Source organism: Xyrauchen texanus, chromosome 12 (assembly GCF_025860055.1).
Source record: "Xyrauchen texanus isolate HMW12.3.18 chromosome 12, RBS_HiC_50CHRs, whole genome shotgun sequence".
In the NCBI taxonomy this organism is placed as follows: Eukaryota; Metazoa; Chordata; class Actinopteri; order Cypriniformes; family Catostomidae; genus Xyrauchen; species Xyrauchen texanus.
Window position 1 is genome coordinate 4,051,730 of NC_068287.1, and position 27,469 is coordinate 4,079,198.

General features: G+C 39.4%; 1 protein-coding gene across 2 annotated transcripts; it reads left to right on the top strand.

Moving 5' to 3' along the window:
* The first annotated feature begins 362 nt into the window (after positions 1-362).
* Positions 363-27,040, top strand: LOC127653374 (5-hydroxytryptamine receptor 3A-like). Of its 2 annotated transcripts, none has more exons than XM_052140043.1 (10): positions 363-498; positions 10,357-10,419; positions 11,035-11,186; positions 11,287-11,331; positions 12,389-12,492; positions 15,231-15,400; positions 15,825-15,952; positions 17,290-17,500; positions 25,363-25,527; positions 26,337-27,040. In XM_052140043.1, the coding sequence occupies exons 1-10, from the start codon at positions 390-392 to the stop codon at positions 26,618-26,620; spliced, it is 1,431 nt and encodes a 476-aa protein (XP_051996003.1). In that variant the 5' UTR covers positions 363-389; the 3' UTR covers positions 26,621-27,040. The 2 variants fall into 2 exon arrangements, with proteins under 2 accessions (XP_051996003.1, XP_051996004.1); XM_052140044.1 differs by lacking the exon at positions 363-498 and adding an exon at positions 9,856-9,945.
* The last annotated feature ends 429 nt before the right edge of the window (positions 27,041-27,469 follow it).

The window sequence follows — 27,469 nt, forward strand, 5'->3', positions numbered from 1 at the left end:
CTGTGGTTCTGAACTGAGGGAAGAGTGACATGTGAGGCCAACTGTCCAGTCTCAAAGCCCATGGTACATGCCTTATCAGTTAAAGGCTTAAGGCCAGCTTATTCTTCTGTGTCAAACCTATGCCGTAGGCTCCGCATAGTGGCCAATGTGCTGGTTTGCATTCACAGTTCTGCGTTGGTGTGTCTGCGTCATTCTGTGATGGGGTTACTGAGATATAAAAATTTTGGCTTTGGTACAACACCAGCCCTGGTACCTCGATATTGATACTAAATCGATACTTCAGCATTCTGAAATTCTGCATTTTCCATAAAAAATGTTTCTAGATACCTGTTACGAAGGCAGGAGGAGGCAGACGAGGGGTGAGGATCTAAGTGCGTTTTTCATTGACAATGGTGAAAACAAACAAGACTGGAACAAATGAAACGTCCACGATGGGAGAACAAAAACCAAAACATCCAAAGAATACACGGGCTGGTGAAACATCCACGGTAGGCAAAGGTAACATTGACAAACTGGGCAAACATGGCAAAACATCTACATCCAGACATCCACATTCAACGATCGACCATGACTGGGGAACAAACAGGGTTTAAATACACAAACACAATAATGACTAAATGACATGCAGGTGAGAACGATGAAGTGCATGGGCAGTGATGAGGGCAGGGAATTATGGGAATTGTAGTTTTTGACAATTGACTAGTGAAACACGGGGCAGACAACAAGGGATCATGACATAACCCTGCCTCTAAGGAGCGGATTCCAGACACTCCTAAAAAAAAAAGAGAAAAAAAACAAAAACGAAATCGTCTAAGGAGTGAGGAGGTGGGCAGGCAGACCAAGGAGGGCACAAGGGCAAACAGACAGTCAAAGGGGGCACAAGGGGCAAACAGACAGTCCAAGGGGCCACAGAGGGCAAGCAGGCAGTCCACGGGGGCACAAGAGGCAGACAGGCAGTCCAAGGGGGCACAGAGGGTAAGCAGGCAGTCCACGGGGGCACAAGGGGCAGACAGGCAGTACAAGAAGCCCACAAGATGGGGACTGGGTCAGGTGGCCTGGGAGGTGGCCACAGGGCAAGGACAGGTTCAGGAGGTCTGGGAGCCGGCCGCAGGGGAGGGTCTGGGTCTGGAGGCCTGGGAGTCAGCCACAGGACAGGTTCGGGAGGTCTGGGAGTCGGCCTCAGGGCCACAGCCATGGGGAACTCTGAGGGCGGAGCCGTGGAAGTTTCTGGTGGCGGAGCCATGGAGGGTGGAGCCATGGAAGGCTCAGGTGGCAGAGCCATGGATGGCTCAGGAGGCGGAACCGTAGAAGGGAGGCTCAGGAGGTGGCGCCGAGGGAGGCGGAGCCATGGAAGGCTCAGGAGGCAGAGCCGAGGGAGGCTCAGGAGGCGGCGCCGTAGAAGGCTCTGGAGGCGGAGCCCTGGGAGGCTCGAGGCTATGGGCGCAGGCTCTGGGACGGTCGAGGCTACGGGCACTGGCTCTGGGACGGTGGAGGCTACGGGCGCTGGCTCTGGGACGGTGGAGGCTACGGGCGCTGATTTGTTGACCGCGGCATTCGTGAGCTCTGGTTTGCTGAACATTGTAGGCAGAGCCATGTTAGGTTCTGGGGACAGAGCTGTGGAAGGAGGCGGCTGGAGAGTAGAAGCCTTTCCTCTTCTCCTCCTCCTCTGGGCGGACGAGGCTGACAACGCTGGGTCACTGACTGTGGCAGGCATGGGCTCTGGCTCGCTGACCGTGGCTGGCGTGGGCTGGGGAGCGGAAGCCTTTCCTCTCCTCCTCCTCCTCCTCCTCCTCCTCCTCCGGGCGGACGAAGCTGGCAGCGCTGGCTCGTTGGCCAAGGCAGGCGTGGGCGCTGGTTCGCTGGCCGTGGTAGGCATGGAAAGCCCAGAGGCGGGAGCCGGGATCGAGAGAGGTGGTTCCCCGGCAGCGAGTTCCTTCAAGACAAGACTCACATACTCCTGCCAGGTGTAGTCTCCGGTCTCCGGCAAATCCCACCATCGGTGTTTGGGTATACCAATCCGATACACATCCTTCAAGGTCTCGTCATCCCAGCCGGTGTAACTGGCCACGCTGGAGAAGAAGTGGGTGAACTCACGAATCGATAAGTCCGCCTGAGTTAGCTCCTTGAAGAACACCACTAGATCCATTTTCGGTCGATCGTTCTGTTATGAAGACAGGAGGAGGCAGATGAGGGGTGAGGATCTAAGTGTGTTTTTTATTGACAATGGTGAAAACAAAAAAGACTGGAACAAATGAAACGTCCATGATGGGAGAACAAAAACCAAAACATCCAAAGAATACATGGGCTGGTGAAACACCCACGGTGGGCAAAGGTAACATTGGCAAACACGGCAAAACATCTACATCCACATTCAACGATCGACCATGACTGGGGAACAAACAGGGTTTAAATACACAAACACAATAATGACTAAATGACATGCAGGTGAGAACGATGATTTGCATGGGCAGTGATGAGGGCAGGGAATTATGGGAATTATAGTTTGTGACAATTGACTAGTGAAACACGGGGCAGACAACAAGGGATCATGACATAACCATGTTTTATGTTTTAATTAAATTTGAATTTAAACTGTGTTAAATCAAATTAAAGGTGCTGTAAGCTATTTTAGTGTGATTGAGCCATTGAATTAGCCAGGCCCCTCATTCCAAAACCCTGACCTACAAAGATAATTTTGAGACCAAAACTGAGCAAAAAAGCAACATTGTTTGTTCCTGTGGCTGTCAAATTCAACCGTGGCACAATAGCGCTACTGACAAACATTATGAATCATGATCCACTTGGTTGACAGGTGAAAAGCGTCAATGTCCACGGTCCACAGACACATTTTTGACCGGTGAGATAACTCAGGACACTTATTCATTAATATCTTTAAGCGAGTAGGAACATGTTTAAACAAAATATATAACAGCAGATGCTCACAAAAAACAAAACGAATCCAAATACAATGTGACACGATCACTGACAAGCGGATGCAAATAATGCATAGATAAAATAATCGTGCAGAAAATGTGACACTACCTCAGATAATGTTTTGTCATGCCCTGGGACATTATGGTCCCATTTACACCTTGCATTTACATGCATTTTCGGTGATAGGAACGCTATCGGATTACACTTGACCACATTATAAGTAATGCACCCAAGACAAGTCATGGATTGTGAAATGGTCAGGAATGGATTCTGACCACATTCAAAGAAGTTATAAATGCACATGCCTTTTCATTATCCGGATACAACTACTCAAGTAATCAGTGTTTTTAAAAGACAGAGCTTTTTCAGTTACCACAGCCTCTGATGTAGGGATGCTACAACTAATTGATAAAAATGAAAATCACCAACAACTAATTTAATTATCGATTATTTGGATATTAGCAGAGCACGGAGAAGCTCCGTCGGTGACGTCACTTTACAGCCCAGTGAAAAAAGTGTTGCATGATGAACCTCGTTTGAAAAATGACGGAGACAAGTTGAAGCGGAAACAACACGACCCAAGATGCCCAACGCACGAGAGCACTTTATAAACACTTCAAAGATTATAATAAGAACACATTTTAATGTGGACCAGGTACTGCATCAGGTGCGTTGAGAGAGTGCATGTGCTTTTTGATGCGCTAGAGTTGTTTCTGTCTTAGAATGCATAAATGTTATGAATTCAAAATCAGGCACATATATTCACGTGTTTCGCCAAAATGCTCGTCTATCCCACAAGTGAGTCTTCGTTAAACTTCAATAAGCAAGCTAGCGTGCGCATCCACGTCAATCAAACTGATCGCAACGGAGAAAGGGAGCGCCATCATTCTGATTAAACTTGTTCAACATCAAACCTCGATTTTAGTTCCAATGTAATCAATCGTGCACAGGGATGAACTGGGACTAAAGGGGCCCTCAGTCACCGACATCACCCAGTTCATTCTCTGTTCAGGTGGAAGAAATGCACCTGTACTGCCCTGTATTTGTGCAAAATGGCAAAATAAATTTAAATCTAATCTAATTCTTCTAATCCTTGCATTACTTCATAAAGTAATAAAATATAATCTGATTCTGATTATTGTAATGGGTCACACCCAACACTAAGTAGCAGCTCTATGTTCTTTGCAATGCCACTGAATGGACATCAAAAAGATATTTGAATATTTAATATTTTGTATAAGATGCTTACATTTTCCATTATAAGAGTAAATTGTGAGTGAAATACACTTTCCTTTATTTACATGTAGGGCCTACACAAGCATAGAGCAAAATATACACAAAAATATGTCAAAACGACCGGCTTGGAGATTCACTTAAACACAGTTTATGTCTTCAATGGACATAGTTATGGAAATAGTTGGGAGAAAATATGGCGCATCAGGAGCCTATAGACTCGGTCTTAAAGGGGAAGCAGTCTAATAAACATGCTGACAATTGAGCTATTACTGCGAATCAAACAACAAAAGGCAAAGAGAAAATCACTTACAGCTCTTGAATGAATAACTTCTGCATTAATAAGCATTAATCTATCTATGATAAACTATGCAGTGTTATTTTACAATTGATTACTTTATTAGATTTCTTTTTAGACCACACCTGAACAGTAATGTTAGTGGACCTTCCTGAAATTAAATCACTGTGCCTATATAACAATTATCTTTGTGTAATATATATATATATATATATATATATATATATATATATATATATATATATATATATATATATAACAAAAAGAACCGTTAAGAATACAGTTGAAGTACCGGATCGATAAGCAGTATCGGTAAGAGTAGTAATACCATTAAAACCTTATCGATACCCATCCCTAGCCTGTGCTTCTCTTGGATGCTCTGAATATTGGATTACGTGTCTGGATTGCCCCTTAATTAAAGCTGCATTTGAATCTCAACCTTCATGTCTTGGAGCAGTTCGTAACACCTGCTTTGTTTATTTAATATATTTGTTATACATTATTTATACAATATGTTTTTACATTATACAGTTTTCATTTAAGTCTACAAGTGCAGATTGGTCAAGTGTTCAATAAATGTATTTGTTGGGAAATGTTGTCTATCTTAAGTATTTATTTGTGTTACATTTTATCTTTCAAATAAAAGGTTCAAATAAGAGGTTAAAAACAAGCACATATCGCCCAAAATAAATCGGCAGCACTAATCGGCCATCGGCCGACCCGGATTTCAAAAGATCGGCATCGGCATCGGCCTGAAAAAACCCATATCGGTCGACCTCTAATGACTTACCGCAATTGTTTGTTGTTGTTTTTGTTAGTGTTATGGTTCGTGAGCGGCGAGGGTTTGAGATTGATGTGGTTCCTAATCAGCAGATGTTTGAGATTGATGCAATAATCCATGTAAAACACAGTAGAGAAAACTAATGCACACAGTCGAGATGTGAGATGTAGACAACCGGAAAAATGCACATCGATGAAACAGTAGAAAAGTGGAAAAACAGAAGCATGCGGTAAAATGGCAAAGGATAAAATTATGAATGTATTAGAATAAGAATAAGCAATGCCAAACAGGTTAGCAAGCTACAAACTCTTGTGAAAATGGACTCCCATTCACTGGAAAACGTTGTCAATTTCTAGTCCAGCATCATTACAGGTCAAAATTGTGCCAAACCTGTTTGCTATCTGACAAGTTACCAAAGAAGAAAACAAGTATGGAGCACCTTCTAGTGTTCAAATCACAAAATATACCAGGAACTTTCCAGTCATTCCACCTCAGTCTAAAATAAAATATTGATCCTTACCTTAAGAGTGTACATTTACAAAACCTCATTCCACCCCTTTTATCTTATTCCTCAACCTTTCTCTTATGAAAAGTACAACAATAAAAAATAGCAAATTTGCAAAACAAATATATATATATATATTAGGGCTGCACGATTTGGGAAAAATGTCATATTGTGATTATTAAGGTAATATTGCGATAAGCGATTGTAACAAATGGTAACAAACAAATGGTAAACAAATGGTATCATGAGTCAACTTGCTTGGTTATCAAGGAAAATGCACAAATAGATTTCTGATAATGCTGAAATGTGTATTTCTCAACTCAAACATGCAAACTAGCAACAACAACATATAATGCAGTGTTTTCAAATTAAAATATTTTTACAAAATTAAATAATAACATCTTTGCATTACTGCAAACTTGTTATTTTCTCAATATTACACCTAAATAAAATGGAACAATAAATAAGAACATACACATTTTCACGAAAATAAGATTGTCCAAACAAACAGGGACATTTAATCAGGATGTAACATGTACTTTGTAGAAAATCTTTTAAAAAGGAAACTGGATATAAAGTGTGGTTCACTCATTCAAACCACTAAAACTGTTGTTGTTGTGTGTGTGTATGTATATGTATATATATATATATATATATATATATATATATATATATATATATATATATATATATATGTGTGTGTGTGTGTATATATCTATATATCTATATATATATAGATATAGATATATACACACACACACACACACACACACACATTTTATTGTTGTTGTCATTTTAGTGTTATTTTTCACATAAGATTGATCTTATCGTGATGATCTCATCAATGATGCAACACGTTGTGAGCTGTAGACAGCGGGGGAGTAGAGTGCGCATCAGCCTCTCCCGGTCTCAACTCCCGCTCAGATTGGGTCTCTTCCACGACTGGTTGAAGCAGCTCTGACAGACAGAGAATGACAGTTTTGGAGTTTGTGTTTATTTACATGCCACACTCCCGTATTATATGAACTTTAATTATTGATGAAATAAAGATATATCGCCAAGCTGTGATCTGTGTTTCTGTGTTATTTTTTCTGGCCACCAGTTCAGAGTTGGTCTGCTCGGCGTCCATCTTCACCTGCTTTCCACGCTGAACACCAGAAACTCACATGACCACACGTGCCACTACCTAAACTGAGACTGACTGGTCATCTTTTTATTAGCGGTGTAGAAAATGGGCAAACAGCTCTCAGAAAGAATGCGCTGTCACGTCTACACATGCACTTATTTATTTAATAAAATCGCAGCATTTATATACATATATAATGTATATATATTTTTTTTTAATTGCTTGATTATCATAAGTGTATAGGGACTTTGATTCACTTAATTTATATTTGCGCTTCCATAAATCATATTTTATCATATTATGTCATTTCTTTATAATCTTACAATCACAGTGTACCTATTTATTTGTTTATTATGAGTACTATATTCATACAAATCATGGGTATATTATATTTATTTACATTTGACATTGCTATTTGATGAAGAAGAAATGCAGATTGTAAACTATTGCAAGTGTTCGAAAGACATCAGTCTGGTTTAAAAAAGGAAACTCAATGGAGACTGCCCTCCTGTCAGTAGTGGAATCCCTGTGACTGGCGAGAGCAAGCATCAAATCATCTGTCCTCATCCTGCTTGACTTGTCTGCTGCTTTCAAAACAGTGAACCTCCAGATTCTCCTGTCCACTCTCTCTGACCTGGGCATCACAGGATCTGCACTTGGATGGTTTGAGTCATATCACAAGGCAGATCCTTCAAGTTCACCTGGAGAGGAGAGGTGTCCAAATCGCACCAGCTGACACTGGTGTTCCTCAGGGATCAGTGCTTGGACGACTCCTCTTTTCGATCAATACTACATGACTTGGACCTATCATTAAAGCACATGGTTTCTCCTACCATTGATATGATGATGACACGCAGCTCTGCCTGTCATTCCAGCCTGACGACCCCACCATCTCAGCACGTATCTCTGCCTGACTCTGAGATCTCGACCTGGATGAAGGAACGTCAACTTCAGCTCAACCTTGTCAAGACAGAGCTCTTCGTGATTCCTTCCAACCCATCTGTTGGCAACAACCTCTCTATTGATCTTGGTTCAACTATGTTATAGCCAACCAGGACAGACCAGAACCTGGGAATGGTGGTGGATGATATCCAACCTTTGCTGTCTGAATATGCTGCACAGCTCCTGATCCAAGCTCTAGTCATTTCAAGGCTGGACAACTGTAATGCCCTGTTGGCCAGTCTCCCAGATAGCATGAATATGCCACTGCAGATTGTCCAGAATGCTGCAGTGTGTCTGGTCTTCAATTAGCCAAAGACGGCTCACTTCACCCTACTCTTGATTTCATTCATTCAAGATTGGTGGACTAATTTTCCACCAATAAACACTAAATACACTTACTATTTAACAAAAAATCCTTCTGCGCTAGCATCTTTACAACAATCTTTACCATCAAAACATAACAGAATTTATAATTGTACATGTCAGGTTGCTAAAGACCCGAGGTAAGTGGTTCTGTTAGGTGAAACACGCATGCATTTATGGGTTAAAATCAACTGTATAGGCCAAACAACATTGTGGCATGGGGACGTGGTCTGTGGGACAGGAAAAACAGTAAGGCTCATCACCTGGGCTGCCACACCAGAGCATCAGAGTGGGAGAGAGAGTGGCAAAGGAAACTGGTGTCTGAATGACTGGCACCTATATGCAGAGACTGCACACATCCAGTTCTATGAGATACTAAAAAAAGCCCTGTTTGAGTTGGCCTCTGAGAGACGTTTTTTGTTAACCTGACTGTGTGGATAAAATAAATACTCTCCTCAACTGATCACTGCCTCCTGACTCCTCCATTGCCCACGAACTTAGATGCTTCACAAACACACACAATAATTTAACATGAGTGAACATGCTCTATAGGAAAATTGACAATTTTGTAAATGCCTAAATAATAGCAAAAAATACCTGCAAAATACCAGGAGTTTGATGCAAAGATGTTTGATGTGTTTTCTTGAAAAGTCTATTTATTTTGATACACTTATTATACATGATTATTATGATTAGTTGAATTGTATTTTTTTGCATTTAGCATTGTTTTTTTTTCAAACGCTGTCTGTGACACTATCAGACCTGTCACCCATTTTTTTCATCACACTGAACCACTGAAGTTCACCTATTTAATCATCCCTTCCCAAAGATTTGTTTTTGTTGTTGAAAATTTTGATAACTTAAAATGTAAACAAATTATTAGAACACAGCATAACAAGACAATTTTAATTATGAAAACAATCATTTATAATGCAAAGTATTCAGCCACAGAGATTCATAATAACTTCATATTGCAACGAAAGCAGTGTTTTCTACAGAAATTAGCGTCAATAACAAATCCCAGCAGAAATTCAAAACAGAGACTTTGTTTTGGCAACTCTGTTTATACATGTATTATTAATTGCTCAAAGTTAATAATGTATATCACAATATATATTATTATACAGTGTTTCCTAAGTTTTCAAACTTGCATGTCTTCTGGGTTTCTTCAAAAGTGTATTCACCTATGTGATCACTGGCATCACATTATGCATGATATGGTCAATATTTATATTCCAGTTCCATCAAGTTAATATGCCAGACTGATATGAAAACAATATAGGGTGGAAGTGTGTTGTACCTTTAGGATGAGGTAAGGTCATCCTTTAATAAAATCTGTTGCTTCTCTTTACCATCAAACTTAATGAAACCCTTGGTGGAAGTGTTTGCTAATGTGCAGGGATTAATCTCATTTATGACCTTCTACGAGTCCTTTGTGACCCATGTATAATGACACTATTCAACAGCACGCTAAAGATCTGCTGGTAATTAAAACTCTACTGTTAGATGTTTATGCATTAATAACAATGGATAATTGCTGCGATCGTAGCTACACTATGGGATCAAATTTAATACACATAGGTGGTTCAAATATGGGCTGGATCTATTTTGTTTGTTTTACATAATACCATTTAAGTGGTATTCAATCTATGACCTTTTAAAAGGACCAACTGATTCGGGATCTCTTCTAAACTATAAAAAGCAACCGCTGAAGTTTATTGGGATTTAAACAGAGAAGTCATTTTCAGCACATGCGAGTAAAGGTAAAGTTAATCACTTTTGCATACTTACATGATTGACAAAATGTATATGCATATATAGTAGGGTGCTAAAGCCCACAAGTTAAATTGCATCTTACAATTGAATACATATATTTTCATTATAATTTGCTTATTTAATTATTGACCTATCAATAGTGGATTTTGACACCTTGTGATATCTTTGCTTCTATTGCACACGAGAGGGTTTTGGAGCATTCTTAATAGGTTTTATACCAAATTTGAAGAACATTTGGAGTGTGTGTCAGTATAACAATGTGTAATACAAATGTTTGTTTTAAATGATAAAAGTGCAAAAAATAATATTTTTTTAGTAGTGGAACTAAGATTTTTGCACCCCACTGTAGATATATACATATGTAAGAGAAAGTAATTTGCATATTTTTGTGGTTTTAGGGTCTACAATGGTTCTTCAGCACAGAATCTCATTGTTGCTCCTCATCTTTTCATCTCTGACAAGTAAACTATTACTCTATCTTCACTGATTCACAGATCAATAACAAGTCTTATTAAAAGGTTGAGTTTGATTTCTGTACAGTGGGGTTTGAAAGTCTGAATCCACATAACAAATTTGCATTTCAAAATCTAATTTAAAGCTGGGGAAAAAAGGTTATCATTTTAAAATAGAAACTTTATGATGTATAATGAATGAATAAGAAATATTTTAGATTCCAAACGATTTCTAGGTCACTGATCATATAAGCATATTTGAGATTTCCTTGCTACAAGATGCTCATTCTCAAATCACGCTGGATAACATGGATCATCAGGTTTTGATCCTTGGCATTCATTTTCACATGTGAATTCAGACTTTTGAACACTACTTCACGTTTCATTGCTTTAGTTAACTTTGCATAAAACTTCAGATAAACTACCAGTCAAAAGGTTTGGACACACATGCCCGAATTTATATTTCTCATGATCTTAAAAAAATTTGGCTTTTGGCATGTAAAGGCTTAAAAGCCTAACTAATAATTATTCCAAGCATCCAAATTAATAACATTCAGACAATTGTTTTTTTTTTCTATGGCAGTTTATTTCTTTTTAATTTATCGTGTTTATCTGGTCTTATAGAGCTGACTAGTGGAAATTCCACAGCGCATGGCTGTGATCGGCGATGTCTGGCACAAATTCTGATTGATAAAGAACTACTGAGTCCGCCACAGAGTGAAAACTGCACCACTGTTGTAAACATCACTTCAATACAATATGAGACACTGTCTTTTGTAAGTGTCACTGTTTTTGCCTTTTTATCATCTTCTATTCATGTTCAAATTAATGTACAAATATACACAACTATCCCATAATTTATCACCATTTGTATAGGATACCAAGGACATGCAAATGACTAGCCGCATCAAGGTAAACATGGTGAGTAGATACGTTTTTGAATTAAATATGTTTACTGAAGTCACCAACATCTCGCTCAAAAATATGTTTGGCTTGGATGGTAAAAGTTACCTGTATATAATATAATACAATAAAATATAATATAATATATTATAATGCATATTCCATTTCTTTCATGGCCACATGTCAAATTATATATATATAGTATTATATACAGTATATATATTTATATATATATATATATATATAAAATATAAATTATTTATATCAGTATATCATGTATGTAATCATTTGCTTGGCGCACCAGTCAATTATACAGTTATAAATGTACAGAAATATTTTATGGTAAAATGCTGCGATTGTTACCTTAAGGTGCACTCTTTTTCTTTCGTCATTAAAAAGTTTAACTCCTAATTCTGCAATATATGTATGACATCATGAGCACGCACATTAAAATGAAGACTCCAGTCATATCAGTAACATTATAAAAGCTGTTTTATTCTACATTGAGAGGGTCCGCATGGGGGCGGCCATTTTAGAATCACATGACCAGCCGAATACTACTCACTTATCTCAGTAACGTCCTGTTATTTGACACTTTCACTCATTGATTAAAGTAATCATGACTGACTGTGAATACTACATTTCTACAATGACATCTGAAACTGAAAACTATTGATTTTAAATGATGCTGCATCCAAACCACTAGATGTCAGTGTGTGTCCAAGATGACACAAAGACGTTACTGAGTGCACCTTTAAGGGGCTATTTCTATTTCATCCAGTGATATTAAATAATATTTTTTTAGTTAAATGAAACAAAGTAAATTTACATGTTGTCACATTAAGCACATTGTTTATGCAAGTTTGTTAAGTTTTCATTTACAGTTCAATATAAAATAATAGTCTAGGAATGAATATGTTAATGTTCCGTAAACAATTATGACAGTAATTATGTCAAAAGTATGACAATTTTATATTAATGTAATTGTAGTAAAAATGTATAATAATATTAGTATTAGAATAGCAAAGTATAACCTTAAAAATATTTCTTAGTCTGGCTGGATTTTCTCCAATAGGAATGGATGGATCCTGATCTTGGGTGGGCAAAGAATTACAACTTTTCAACAATTATGATACCAGTTGAGAAAATCTGGACTCCTCGGATCGTTTTGGACAATGCGTGAGTTGAACTCAGAACTTCTGTAGAACAGATCATTCTGTTCATTCATTTTAAGAGCATTTGGCATCTTAATTATAATGTTGCAGTCATGTGTGTACAATGATTTAGGAATATAATATTGGATGGCTGCTTGCACTGTGAATTTGGCGACATTTAGCTCTGCGTCTGAAAAACGCAAACTGTCAGACACTGCTGGATAGTAAAGGATTACATGTAATCCACGTATGTAATCAGATTACAAAATCAAGTACTTGTAATTAGATTATATTACAGTTTAAAATACTCATAATTACAGTTACTTTTTATGGATTACATGCTTACACATTAATCAGGCAACTGCAATAAATTGTTCATAATTATTTACCGCCCTAATTCTTTTTTTTATCTTTCACATTTTTTCAGTCTAAATCAACCTACCATACTTTTACATTCGGTTAGACTTAGAGTGTTTTTGGAAGACAGGAGGATGGTTGTGAAATTGAACACAGTAGCCAGGTGGCTATAATTACACTGAAGATGGAGCGGCCTCACTCAGCACTCAGCGTTTGGCCCAAGGGTGCGATGACGCATGTTGTGGGACATTTAAATACTAATGAGCAATGTCTCATGACGACAAGAACACACAGATTTCAAAACGAAATGTTTCAGCTAGTTCGTAACTATAAATGCTCTTTTTAGCCTGGGGAGGAAGTTTTGAGTTCTGAAATGTACAGTATGTTTTAATTGTACAGTTACTTCTTACATGTCTAAATATCAAGAAAAATGTAATTCTCCATTTCAAGACCCCTTTAACGCACCACGGCGGACCTGTCCATAATTTTAGAAATGTTCCCATTAGAAATGCCTGTTAAACGCAAACATACAGTATTTGAATCTGTAATTGAGTGCGTTTACAAGCACGTTCTAACACCGATTATGCTTATTAAGACATCAACGTGTGTGGTCATGTACATGCATTTAACAACTTTCCTTTTTCGGTGTAAAGTCATAAACAGCTTTAGAATTAACTGATAAACATGGGTAGATTTTTGCCCATTACCCAGATTTTATGTTGCATTAAAGAAGAAGCGCCTCTTCGTGGTTTGATGTCAAAGCCCCGAGGAGGCCTGATGAAGCCCCGGAAGAGTCAGTGGGAACGGAATTGGCCCTGGCATGCACTAGCATGCCCACATTTGGCCCGATAGTGGAAATGCAGCTAATGTGTTTTATTGGGCCTTTAGCCCTAAGTCCTTGCACTAACTGGACAGTTAAAGACATTATTTGAATTTAATCACATTTAACAAATTGTAAAATAACAAATAAGTATTTTGTCTCAAAATAAATGTGATAATTTCAGGGATTTTCATTAGCTTAAGTTAATAATTTTTTTAAATGATTAAATATTAGATCAAATGACCTCAAAATCAACTTTTAGACATTACAGAGTATAGAGTATTGTGACAAATGGATATTTAGGAAAGCGACGTGTAAAGTTCTGTTGCTATTTAGTGTTTTTGGAGAAAAAGACTGTAAACTGGAGAAATGTTTGCATACACACATACATTCCTTTCATCTCATTTATAGCACTAATTAACGCACATATATCATCTGCCTCACACAAGGCACCAGGCAGTGCCTGACTCTGCTCAAATTAAAACATTAGATCATCCTTTTAGTATCAAAACACACATATCTCCTTCTAGGTCATTCACAGAAAGGGTCATACAGGGAGATACAGAGAGATGCTGTAATTCTCCATAGAGAAGTTAAGTTGTAATTTTCCACTGATTTGCGCTTAGTAAATGATAATTAAATCAATAAATGAATGATTAAATATCTAACATATTGAATAACATTCATGATGCAGTTATTCATAGTACATTGATTACACATCGTCATTATTAGATCATTGCATATTGCATACATATTATTGAAATTATAAAAAATGTATTAAATAAATTATTAAATAAAAATATTCCATAGATCTCACTCAGTTTCATTGAGCGCTCATACAACCAGAAGTAATCGTGCACACACTCTTGAGGGGAAATCTCACAGGTGCCATCTTCAGCAACTAGCCAATGGAATGATTTCAACAGATTTTTTTCTATTTAATATTATCTCCATATTTGAGAGGGGTCTGTCTGCATCCTGCAACACTACTACAAGACACACCCACTACACGTTACACCCCCCTCCAAATAACCAGCAAATGCCAGGATGCCACATTCATACACCATTTCCCTTACGAAAAACGAGAGTTCGTGGCAAATTTGCCATAAATTCGCCACTGATAATTTTCACATTCAAATGAGCTTTGCAGCAAACTTGTGGCAAATTCTCCATTGATGCCAAAGGTTTGCTGGAGGTTCACCACTACCGGTGAATCTTCTGGTAAACAAACATTTGTGATAAATCAAAAGCTCATTCACATGTGAAAATAATGAGCGGTAAATTTGTGGCAAGATTAGATTTTATGTAAGGGTTGATGTGTATATTTTGAGTCCTGCAGCAACCATACAACTACACCTATCCATAACATTAAACCTAACATAATCAAAGAGAAATCTGACAGATAAAGGTCACTACAGTGTCTGCAGCACCATTAAACCATCACTAGCCTGGCAGTGGATTTTAATGTATTTATTTTACCTTTTTAAGGGATTTTTGTCACTTTCGTTGGAAGCCCTGGATAAATGAATTGACTTGGAAATGACTGGTTTCTGCACCTCCTGAGATTCCATTTTCTCTCTCCTCAGAATAGACACAACTGTGGAGCCATACACTAATGATGTGCAGGTGAGAAAAGATGGGACTGTTACTCATGCGATTGTCTTGTTCACCTCAGTGAGCTGTGAAATCAACCTTTTTAACTACCCCTTTGTAACTGGAGAATGCCCTGTGGCCATCAATGGATGGAGCCAGAAATGTAAGTCTAAAAAGGGCTAGTCCACACAAGCATTGAAAATTGTCATGTTGTTCCAAACCTGTATGCTGTTATTTATTTCTGGGGAACACAAAAGCAGCTTTTGAAATAAAACAACAGTTCATAGTGACCACATCTGTCAAGCTCCAAGCTTGTAAATAATGCACAACATAATATATCATAACTGTCATTGTATGGGAAAAGCTGCAGATAGATTCATCAAGTATATATCATATCTGTGTCGCATGAAAACAAATAACTGCATACGGATTTGGAAAGACATAAGGGTGACTAAATGATTGCAGAATTTTCATTTTTGGGTGAACTATTCCTTTAAGTATAAAGCAGATTTTGAAATGTCTCTGAATTGTGATTAATTACATCTGAATAACTTGTTTTATATGTTCTCTTGTTTGTATTGATCTAGCTTGTTCGCTAAACCTCCAGATCTCTGATAACGTATCTTTGGTTGGTGGGTCTGGAGGAGAGTGGCAGACTACGAGTGTCATCAAAGCTACTGAATCATCACAACCAGAGAGTCGCAGTTATCTCCTTGTGACTGAATTATTTTTTTCTACATTTAGAGAACTTGTCAGTGGCTCTGTATACACCTAATATTAACTTACATCTTAAATGCATCTCTTGTGACCACTTGTGTTCAGATTTCAAGTGGAGAGTTCCTGATTTCATGACTGCATACATCACTCATTAAATCAGTAATTGGCTTTCCATCCATGTAATTTTGTACTTTTTGTATTTATGTTGGGATATTGCATAAAAAATCCCCATGAATAAAAAGAAAAAAATCCACCTCAAGAGAGCATATAAGCATTTTATCCACAAACCCGCCAGCCAGTCCGGAACGGGACAATATATCACGAAGTAAGACTTTTTTCTACAAAATTCGCAGTTTTTGACTTGTTTGTGAGCTTGCTTGGGTGAATAATCCAATGGTATATGTTACATATCCAGAATAAGGGGAGGATCTCAGCTTTCTAGTGACACCTACATAGATGATCAATGAGCTTGTAGTCCACTCAAAGGCCAAGATATTCAATGAAACATTGGGGGGTAAATTAACCGAAAATTAGACTGAATTTCCATGGACAAGCACATCTGTGAGGGGTGAGATGCATTATAGCACCACCTACTTTTCAGATTTGCATATTGTGACAGAAGATACTATATTTCCTAGTACTCGCTGCCATCTAGTAGAATGAAATAAGCCTTTTTTTTCAGGGAGATAGAGTGAACAGCAGCAGAACTACATGCTTACATATTTAGAACAAAAAATCTTTATGCTCATCATATGAATAATTATGACCAATAATGAACAATATTATTTATGAATAATTGGAGTATTTTATTTATTTTTTTTATTTGGGTGGTTTTCAAAAAATTAGAGCAATTGTTTCTATTCATTTTCAAATTTGAATGTGAAAAATTGCTGTTAGTAGCCCAAAAATGCACCACAGTTTAATGGGATAACGCGACATGTAACCAGCACATTTTAAAACCCTTATTTTAGCATAGTGGATGATTGACAGATGAGTAAGTGGTAATTTGCTGCTGTCCAGGATGCATCAGGATGTATTAGAATTTACACTATGTTATTTACTACCTCAATGCTGGTACAAAATGTTGTGGACTCCATTTATAGCTGTATTTAGCGCTGCCCACCTGTGATCGGATCACTCGAAATGGATGTTAATTCTAGGCGTAAACAGGGTCACTGATCTCTAAAAACATAAATGACTACAATAACTGGTTGATGGCTTTTAATGAATATACATAATTTACTTTAGAAATCAGGTGTTTCCCTTTATTTTGCCTCATAGATCAGGCAGAAACCATATAATGTATCACTCCCATCTGTTTTGATGTTTGAGTAGGTCAAGCTGTCCATCAACCCCTTTGGTGCTATTGTGACCCTGATCCTGCCCAGTGCACTGATATTGCTGGCTGACCTGGTGAGCTTTGCTTTGCCATTTGAAGGAGGAGAACGCAACTCTTTTAAGGTCACATTGGTACTGAGCTTCACCATGTTTCTCCTCATCCTCAACGATCACCTGCCTAACGGTGGCAACTGCAGCCCTCTGCTCCGTGAGTGAAAACATGAAGCTTGTTTTTTAAGCTTGGTAATGGTAATGATCTTATTGGATTTCAACCAGGGCTATTAATCACTAAAAAAAATTCAATCAAATTAATTTATTACATGATATGCTGATTAATTAATTGCAATTAGAGATCAACCGTTTTTTTTATAACTTCAACGTACTCCTTAAAACTTCAACGTAAACCCCCACTGATATGATGAGCTAACATCGTGCAGCCCCTCAATATCAGAAACTCAATCGGATGAGAATGAGCCACCCAATCTACAAGCATTTGCTGCTAGAGACTGATTTAACTCTTGACAAAGCCATTATTATTACTACTCAAATAGAAGCTGCTGGAGAGATTGCCAAGTTGATTTCTGGCAATCGCTCAGTCCCTGAGTGCATGCAAAGTGCAGAAATCCATCGCCTCCTTGAATTAGGCATCATCAAGTGAGTGGATGCCCCGCCATGGGTTTCCCCGATTGTTGTTGTTTGTATGTGCTTACATCTACGGGAGCCCAACAAGGCTGTAATTACAAACAGCTACCCACTGCTGCACATTGAGAAACTGTTGTCCATGTTGCGGGGAGCCACTGTCTTTTCTACAATTGATTTGGAGAATGCGCATTTTCAGCTTCCACTACACGAAGAAAGTAGCCAACTAACCGCTTTCATCACTCATGAGGGCCTTTTTAGATTTTGTTGGGTACCAAATGGGCTAGCTTCAGTGCCCTATGCATTCCAAAAAATGCTGGCAACAGTTTTGCAGGGATTGCCAATGTGATTCTCTGGGGTCGTACACAAGCTGAACATATCTGCACGCTCAAAGGCGCTGTTCAGCACATACAAGATGCTGGACTACTGCTGAACCAATTGAAATGTTATAAAAAAAACAAGTCTGCATTTTCTTGGCCATACGGTGAACATGACAAAGAACATTTCTCTGCTATTCTTCATGCCCCAGCTCCAAAAGATGTGCCCCAGCTCCATTCCTTCACTGGACTATTATCATGTTACAACAAATTCATCCCTAATTTTGCCACAGAAGTGGAACCGTTGCACGCTTGCATCCAACAAGGCACTGAGTTTATCTGGTCAGAGGATGCTAATTCAGGAATCCACATTATGCACATAATGGATGCCAGTTCAGCGTCAGCGGAATTTTTGACATTCCTGAAAGACAGAGACATTCAACACCTATGTAATTCTGTGTATCATCCTGCCGTGAACAGAGCCATTGGCTGATTACATTGTGTGCTCAAAAGCTGCATTCAGTCTGTCGTTCTGGATGGGAAGCCGTGGAAAACCTCAGTCACAGAATTTCCAGAATTTCCGGAGTTTCCCTTTGTTGTTGCATGGCAGAAAGATGCATACTCATATTAATGTCCTCCCTCCTTCCGTCACTTGCAGCAATGCCCATGTGCTTAGTCAGAGAGTTTAATCTCGGCAAAGTAAAATGAAAATATACACAGACTCTAAACATGGAGCTTGCATCCCTGACTTCGAAAATGGGGACAGGGTGCGTACGTGCACCCCAGCGCGTGTTCCAAAAATGCACCCAATATTTTTCAAACCACTTCAAATCATACGCGAACATGGTCCATGTATTGTCCAATGGGAAGGAGTGGCATGCCGCTCACCTTGCAAGATCCATTGCATATGCTTCTGACATGGAACCTATGGGCTTACACTTCAGTTTACTCCTCGGCATCTGAAGCTCCTCATATGGCTTCAGCCCATGTGAGAAGACCTCTTTGTTAAATTTAGGACTATGTCACTTAGACAAACTCACATCACTTGGCTCTTAGAATGCATTCATTTACAGAGTTTCCTTTAGGATGACTAAGTAAAGCTTATTGTCCAAATCTTGTAGATCTTTTTAAGTAATTCAATTGTTTTGTTGTTAGACTGATATTCATAATTCATGTCTTTTATAATATAATTGGAAGTGTAACACTTTTACGTACAGTTGTCATACTCTAAAATGGTTATTTGCAGTTTTGTAATAATGTAATGCCATTTCTAATTTAGTTCTGCATTATTGTTATGCTTGGGGTTTATCATAATCTAAAGTAGGGGTCGGCAACCTTTTTGACATGGAGAGCCATTTGTTTTTTTCCTGGTTAATGGCTGTGCCGACGTCCAAGTTTAAGTCCACTTGTGAAAATGTTTCTATTTAGCATTTTTCTAATTTAACAGTTTATTTTTCATTATAAATTATATTATCAGCATAACAGTTTGAGTGAAAAATCTGTGCAAAACCCAATGATTATGATATAATCATGATCCTGCATGTGAATTTTCACAATGCTTTAATACAGGGGTGGGGAACCTTTTTTCCATTAAAGGCCATTTAAGTAAATACAATATTATTTGCGGGCCATACTATTGCTTGCAATTTCTGATTGTGGGTTGAAATTACTGTACGCATTCCGTCATATGCTCACACACCAAAAACACGAAAAGGTCTGTCAATTATACAATATTTTGTGGTGTTATCATTTAAATGTATTTTTAAACATTATTTGGAAAGATTTCTTTTTTCAGGTTAATTGAATCAAGGCCATTTTTTGCTTTTGAAATTATTTCTCAAATGGCCTTGCGGGCCGGGTAAAATGGTCTTGGGGGGCCTTATATGGTCCTGAGGCCTGATGTTCCCCACCCCTGCTTTAATGAAAGAAAACCTGTCCTTTTGTACAAAATGAGTTAACACAGTTAATGACACGAATTTGCTTATTTGATTACTGATCACAAAATTGTGTGGAATCTTAAATATTTCTTAAATTATGTCAAAATCACACAGAGGGGTAATCACTAGTATGCAAGCAATAGTGAGAGAGAAGCAGTCTATTTTATTTATATGAAGTTTTTCGCACCTGAACTGCATTCCAATCTACATCTTGATATAATCCTTCCTCATGATCACACAAGGCGTATTCATCATCTGAATGGGAGGCTAAACACAATTAAAGTGTGATGAGACTCGTGTGCAAGCCATTCGCTATCACAAGCCGGTCAACTTTTTAGCCCTTTTCGGTGAATCGCACCTGCATAATCCTAAAACTTTATTTCCAAGTGTAATTTATATTTTGAAGAGACTTAGATTTTTATGTTCCCCTTCTGTCACTACCTCAACGTTGTGTCGATGTAGTCACAATAGGAGTCGATCTTGAGAGCCCCGATCATCTCGGATGAAAAGGCCACTCCCCCTGGACATAAGGGTATAAAAGGGAGCTGGAATGCGGATTCATTCAGATTTTTTCTTCGGAGCCTAGCGGTTGTACTGTAGCCTGCTGAAAACTACTGCTGTTCCATTCACCTCTACAGAAGCGTATGCTGTTGGATATACGGCACATTCCAGTGGCTTTCTCTCCTTCAGCACGCACGCCAACAGCAGATTCTCCCCTGGCTACTACAACAGCACTACTAAAGAGTATATTTTCTGCTAAAAGAATATATTTAATAAAAGAGCACATATATTGACGATGAGCACCCCTGAGACGGACGACCCAGGGAGCGAGATGTCTGCTACGGAGCTGGTTTCCAGACCACTCCATCCCCCGGTGGAGGGCCGGGCGGTAAATCTTTTTTTTTCCTTTTTGTTTGCCGTACCCCGTACGGGCTGTGGGAAGTGGGCATCCGCATCCTCAACTACATTGACGACTGATTCTAGCACACTCTCGAGAGTTGCTGTGCGCGCACAGGGATTTGGTGCTCAGGCACCTCAGCCGTCTAGGGCTTCGGGTCAACTGGGAAAAGAGCAAGCTCTCCCCGGTTCAGAGCATCTCTTTTTTTGGTATGGAGTTAGACTCGATCTCAATGATAGCACGCCTCACAAGCGAGCGTGCGCAGTCAGTGCTGAACTGCCTGAAGTCATACAGGTGGAGGACAGTGGTTCCACTGAAACACTTTCAGAGACTCCTGGGGCATATGGCTTCCTTAGCAGCAGTCACGCCACTCAGGTTGATGCATATGAGACCGCTTCAGACTCGAGTCCCAAGATGGGCATGGTGTCATAGGAGTTTCCCTACAGCAAATGTCCAGACATGTCATGATCACCACAGATGCCTCCAAACTAGGCTGGGGCGCCGTGTGCAATGGGCACGCAGCTGCCGGTTCCTGGTCAGGACCACGATTGGGTTGGCTCATCAACTGCCTAGAGTTGCTGGCTGTACTACTACCCCTACACAGCCTATTGCCATTGATCCTGGGCAAGCATGTGCTGGTCCGGTCCGACAACACAGCGACAGTAGCATATATAAATCGCCAAGGCGGCGTACACTCTCGTCGCATGTTGCAACTCACCTGTCATCTCCTCCTCTGAAGTCAGGAGCGGCTGAGGTCACTGTGGGCCATTCATATTCCGGGCAGCCTCAACGCCACAGCGGACATGCTGTCACAGCAGGCAATGCTCAGCGGAGAGTGGAGACTCCACCCCCAGGTAGTCCAGCTGATTTTGAGTCGATTCGACAAAGCACAGGTGGACCTGTTTGCTTCCCAGGAATCCTCCCACTGTCCGCTCTGGTATTCCTCGATGGGAGCCCCCCTCGGGACAGACGCGCTGACACACAGCTGGCCCTGGGGGCCACAGACCCAGTGCAAGGTCAGGTCACCCTTGTGGCCCCATACTGGCCCACCCAGACTTGGTTCTTGGACCTCACAGTCCTCGCGACAGCACCTCCCTGGCAGATTCCTCTGAGGAAGGACCCCCGCTTCCAGACCTCTGGAACCTCCATGTCTGGCCCTTGTACGGGACCTATGTGGCCTACCACCAGCAGTGGTAGACACGATCACTCAGGCAGCTTTATGCACTGAAGTGGCACTTGCAATGAAGAGGCAAAGATCCCAGAGATGCACAGTCGTGTCAGTGCTTTCCTTTCTACAGGAGAGGCAGAAGGGGCGGCTGTCCCCCTCCACCTTGAATGTTTACGTAGCCGCTTTAGCCGCACACCATGATGCAGTGGACGGTATGTCCCTTGTGAAACACAACCTGATCATCAGGTCCTCAGAGGCACCCGGAGGTGCCTCTTACCCTCTTGGGATCTCGCCGTGGTCCTCCTGGGCCTTTGAAGAGCCTCATTTGAGCTGCTAGAGTCAGTCAAGCTGAAAGCTCTCTCCTTAAAGATGGCCCTCCTGATTGTGCTCACCTCCATGAAGAGGGTGGGGGACCTGAAGCGTTCTTTATCAGACCTGAAGCGTTCTTTATCAGCAACACTTGCCTGGAATTTGGTCCGGATTCTCGTGTGATCAGGATCAGGTGGTGAACATGCAAGCGCTGTCCTGGGAAGTGGCAGACCCAGCCCTGTCGTTGCTGTGTTCAGTGCGTGCTTTGCGCACCTACTTGGAACGGCTCTTTGTCTGCTTTGGTGGACAGCGGAAAGGGAACGCCATCTCCAAACAGAGGCTTGCTCACTGGATCGCCATTGCATTGGCCTACCAGACCCATGCATTGCCAACCCGCTTGCGGGTTCGAGCACACTCTACAAGGAGTGTGGCATCCTCGTAGGCACTGGCCAATGACACCTCTCTAGCAGACATATGCACAGCAGCGGGCTGGGCAACACCTTCGTAAGATTTTACAATCTCAGGGTAGAGCCAGTTTCATCCAATGTTCTTTCAGGTATGAACAGGTAGAGTTCGGTGATACGTAACAGCTGGCCGGTGTATCGCTTGCGTATAGCGCTTTTCCCCTCCCCTGAGGTGAAAACATGTGCTTTTACCCCCCAGTTGAGTTCACAAAGTCGTGGACCCTGGATGTCCTTCCTCCCTAGTCCTATTATTTGTGAACTCGGTGGAGGAGTTTGCAGCCAGTCACACTACGGGGTCTAATATGCCCTGTACTGGGATAGGTGCACCACAGGTGCCAATTACTCTGGTAACCCCTGCGATGTATATTCTGCGGTATGGTCCACCTGGACCCACGTCTCCCTTGGGCAGAGCTCTCTCTGCCCCCTGTCGACCGCACCTCTTCTCTTTGTGTGGCTGCTGAGCCTTTTCTCAAAGATACGAGGTGATCGGGGCTCTCAAGATCGACCCCTAATGTCACTACATCGACACAATGTCTCGTTCCCTCATTAGGGAATGGAGGTTACGACATTAACCGAGACGTTTTCTCTTTTAATCGTTTAATGTAATTTTGAGTGTTACCATGGTTTAAGGAGGGTGCACCTGTATGCTGGGTTGGAAATCTCAAGGATTAATAGCGGTGTTTTCCTTATTATATGACGTGTTGTTCTGAAAACAAATGAAAGCGCAGCCTGACCAAAGGAAAGCGGGCACGTATTAACTTGAGCACTGCCGGCTCGTAATGTGCAAATGGCTTGCACGTGCTGCATGAGTCTGTAGGGTATACAACAATCTCGTCACATTTTAACTTTTTGTTTAGCCTCCCATTCACCAGATGAAAACACACTGCAGGATCATGAGGAAGTATTACATCAGGATGTAGATTGGAATGCAGGTGCAGAATTTCATAAAAAAAATACTGTACTCTCGCCGTTGCTCACATGCCAGTGTTTATCCCTCCGCGTGCCAATGCTGGCATGTGTGCCATAGGTTGCCGACCCCCGATCTAAAGGAATTATTCATTTTGTTCTTAATTTGTTCTTAATTTATCAATTAACGTCATGAATGTCCAGTAAACATAAAAAAGCTAAATTTATATTTGGTGTGACCGCCTTTGCCTTCAAAACAGCACCGATTTTCTATACAGATTTTGCTGTTTCAGAAAGAAATTGGTACTTTAATTCACCAAAGTGGCATTCAACTGATCACAAAGTATAGTCAGGACATTACTGATGTAAAAAACAGCACCATCACTATTTGAAAAAAGTAATTATTATCAAATGTAGACAGACCCCATTTCCAGCAGTTATTACTCCAACACCTTATCCTTGAGTAATCATGCTAAATGGATCATTTGGTGCTAGAAAATCACTTGCCATTATATCAAACACAGTTGAAAGCTATTTCTTTCATTAAATGAAACTTAACATTGTCTTTGTGTTTGTTTGAGTTGCCACTGTATGCAGTAGATTGGCATGTCTTAAGGTCAATATTAGGCCTAAAAGAGCAAAAAAGAAACAGCTTTCTCTAGAAACTCGTCAGTCAGTCATTGTTTTGAGGAATGAAGGTTATACAATGCTTGAAACTGCCAAAAATCTGAAGAATTCATACAAAGGTGTACACTACAGTCTTCAAAGACAAAGAACAACTGACTCTAACAAGGACAGAAAGAGACGTGGAAGACCAGATGTACAACTAAATAAGAGGATAAGTACATCAGAGTCTCTAGTTTGAGAAATAGACACCTCACATGTCCTCCGCTGACAGCTTCATTGAATTCTACCCACTCAACACCAGTTTCATGTACAACAGTAAAGAGAAGACTCAGGGGTGCAGGCCTTATGGGAAGAATTGCAAAGAAAAAGACACTTTTGAAACAGAAAAACAAAAAGAAAATGTTAGATTCGCCAAAGAAACACAGATATTGGACAACAGATAATTGGAAAAGAGTGTTATGGATCTTAACCACATTGATCTTTTGTGGGATCAGTTAGGATGTAAGGTGTGTGAAAAGTGCCAGACAAGACAGTCACATCTATGGCAAGTGCTACAGGAAGTGTGGGGTGAAATGTCACCTGAGTTTCCAATAAAGATTTTTTCATAAGTTTAAGAAGTTCTGAACATTCTTTTTCAAATTGTAATACTAATTTTTCATGTTATTAATGTCCTGACTATACTTTGTGATCAGTTGAATGCCCCTTTGTACATTATTTCAAACTTTTGGCTGCCAGTGTGTATGTGTGTGTGTGTGTATATATATATATATATATATATATATAAAATGCTGTTTTTGCTCCATAGATTATCACTTCAGTTTCTGTCTGGTGTGTTTGGTGCTGAGTATGCTGATTTCTGTTGTGCTCACACGTCTGTCAGTAGATGGCAGTATTTTGCCATGCAGACACACAAAGGTTCATCCGTCCAACAGCCCCAAACCTCAAAATGACTTCCTGGATAAAGAGAAAGGTAAGAAATTACTGCAGACAAAAGGGTCTATGATTAATGACTTGGGGCTGACATTTTATTATGCTAATGTAAGGTGTTATGATCAAGTAATGAAACAAACAACAAAGTGCAAACATTGATGGTGAAAAGTGTAACACCGTGGTTCATTGGTAAACATAGAAATAACTTAATTGGTTTTACCTTCAAAGCAGGAAGGATTAAAGCATTATTAAGTGGATGAGTGGATAATACTCCATATAGACAGCGATCCACTTTTTTACAAAGGCTGACTCTTAAGTGTTGTTTAACTCACCACCAAGTGTTGTTTACAGGGACAGTAAAAACTGTACACAAAGGTTCTGCTGCTTCCTTCCAAATGGTCACTGGTTAGAACTAAATAAAAGAATGGTTAATAATGTTCTTTTTAAAATGACAGTACTCTGTGATAAGGGGTGGGTGAAATACAAATTGCAGTGTTGCCAGATCTCACAAGAGAAACTTGCGACCTGGTCTGAAAAAACAAACCCAATATAAGACACTTGCCCTACCAAAATAAGGTAGGGCAAGTGACCAGTCAAAAACTGGCAGCATCAAATCTGTATTAATGCATCAAATCTGACAATAATTCAGTGAAGACTTGGAAACAACCGAGAAATATACTTTTTACCTGTAATAAGGTTATCCTTGTATCTGTAACTGTTTAGTGAATTCGCCGCTAATTGTTTTGTATTTGTGTTTGGTGTTGCTTGTGTTACAGAAATCACAATTTCACCTATAATTGAATATGATTATTATTTTAATAACAAATGTGACATGGTGTTCATTAACAGATATGGGTTCCGAGATTTCTTTACTTCAGAAAATAGTCTTTTTTTTGGAGGACATGGATAAAGGAGATGACAACAAGGAGAGTAACATGGCTTTCGCATACCTCATGGACAAATGCTGCTTCTGCATTTATTTAATCATGTACATCATTTATGTCATAATTCTCATTTGTATCACCCAAGCAGACATCTGTAAGGTTAATAATCTAGACTTCTGGGATAATTCCAAGCCTTCAGATGACTACACATACAGCTACTACTACTACTACTACAACTACCCAACTTAACCATTTCACTAGATCTGCCCAGATCTGCTCTGGTCTGTTGTTTTAGTTTGTGAATATAACCTGTAGTTTATGGGAAATTATATAATATGAGGCATGATTCATAACTTACATCTTGATTTAATCATAAGAAGTTAAATGTTTTAAAGGCATAAATACAGAATACACACAGAATATACTCTACAAAACATGTGGTTATACTGTAATTAACTCAAATAAATAGTTAATAGAGTTAATAAATATAGTAAATAAATAGAATTACTATCTCATAAAAGTTTTTTTTATTATTATTTTATTTTTTTGTGAATTGTAATTTTTTACTGTCTAATTAAATCCACAACTTTTCTGCATGTTATGGAGGTATACAGTTTTAATTGTAATAATCAGCTATACTGAGTTATAGTAATGGCTAGTCTTTATATTTATTGTAAAAAATAAATAAAAATGATGACATTTTACAGTGCTATTTGTATGATTTAATTAAAGTTGCATGAAATCAAAATAGACCAAACAGTTCCTGTTGTCATTGGGAATTATTCATCAGTACACGTTATTGTTAATGAATAAAATAACTTAAAAAGACTGCTGTGAATTGAGTGGTTTTCTTTCTTGAAATCTAATGGACATTTCTCTCATTTTCACCATATTAATGAATTGGCAATTAGCATTTGTTTGGCCAGGACTTCCTTGCTGACTGTATTTATTGGAGATATTAGTGGTATAAAGAAATTTTACATTTAATATTTGTATAATATAAAGTAAAAAAAAAAAAAAAATCTAATCACACTTAACACTGAAATTATCAACAAAAAGAAACTATGAAAAATGTCAATGCAATGCTGTTTTGCAAGC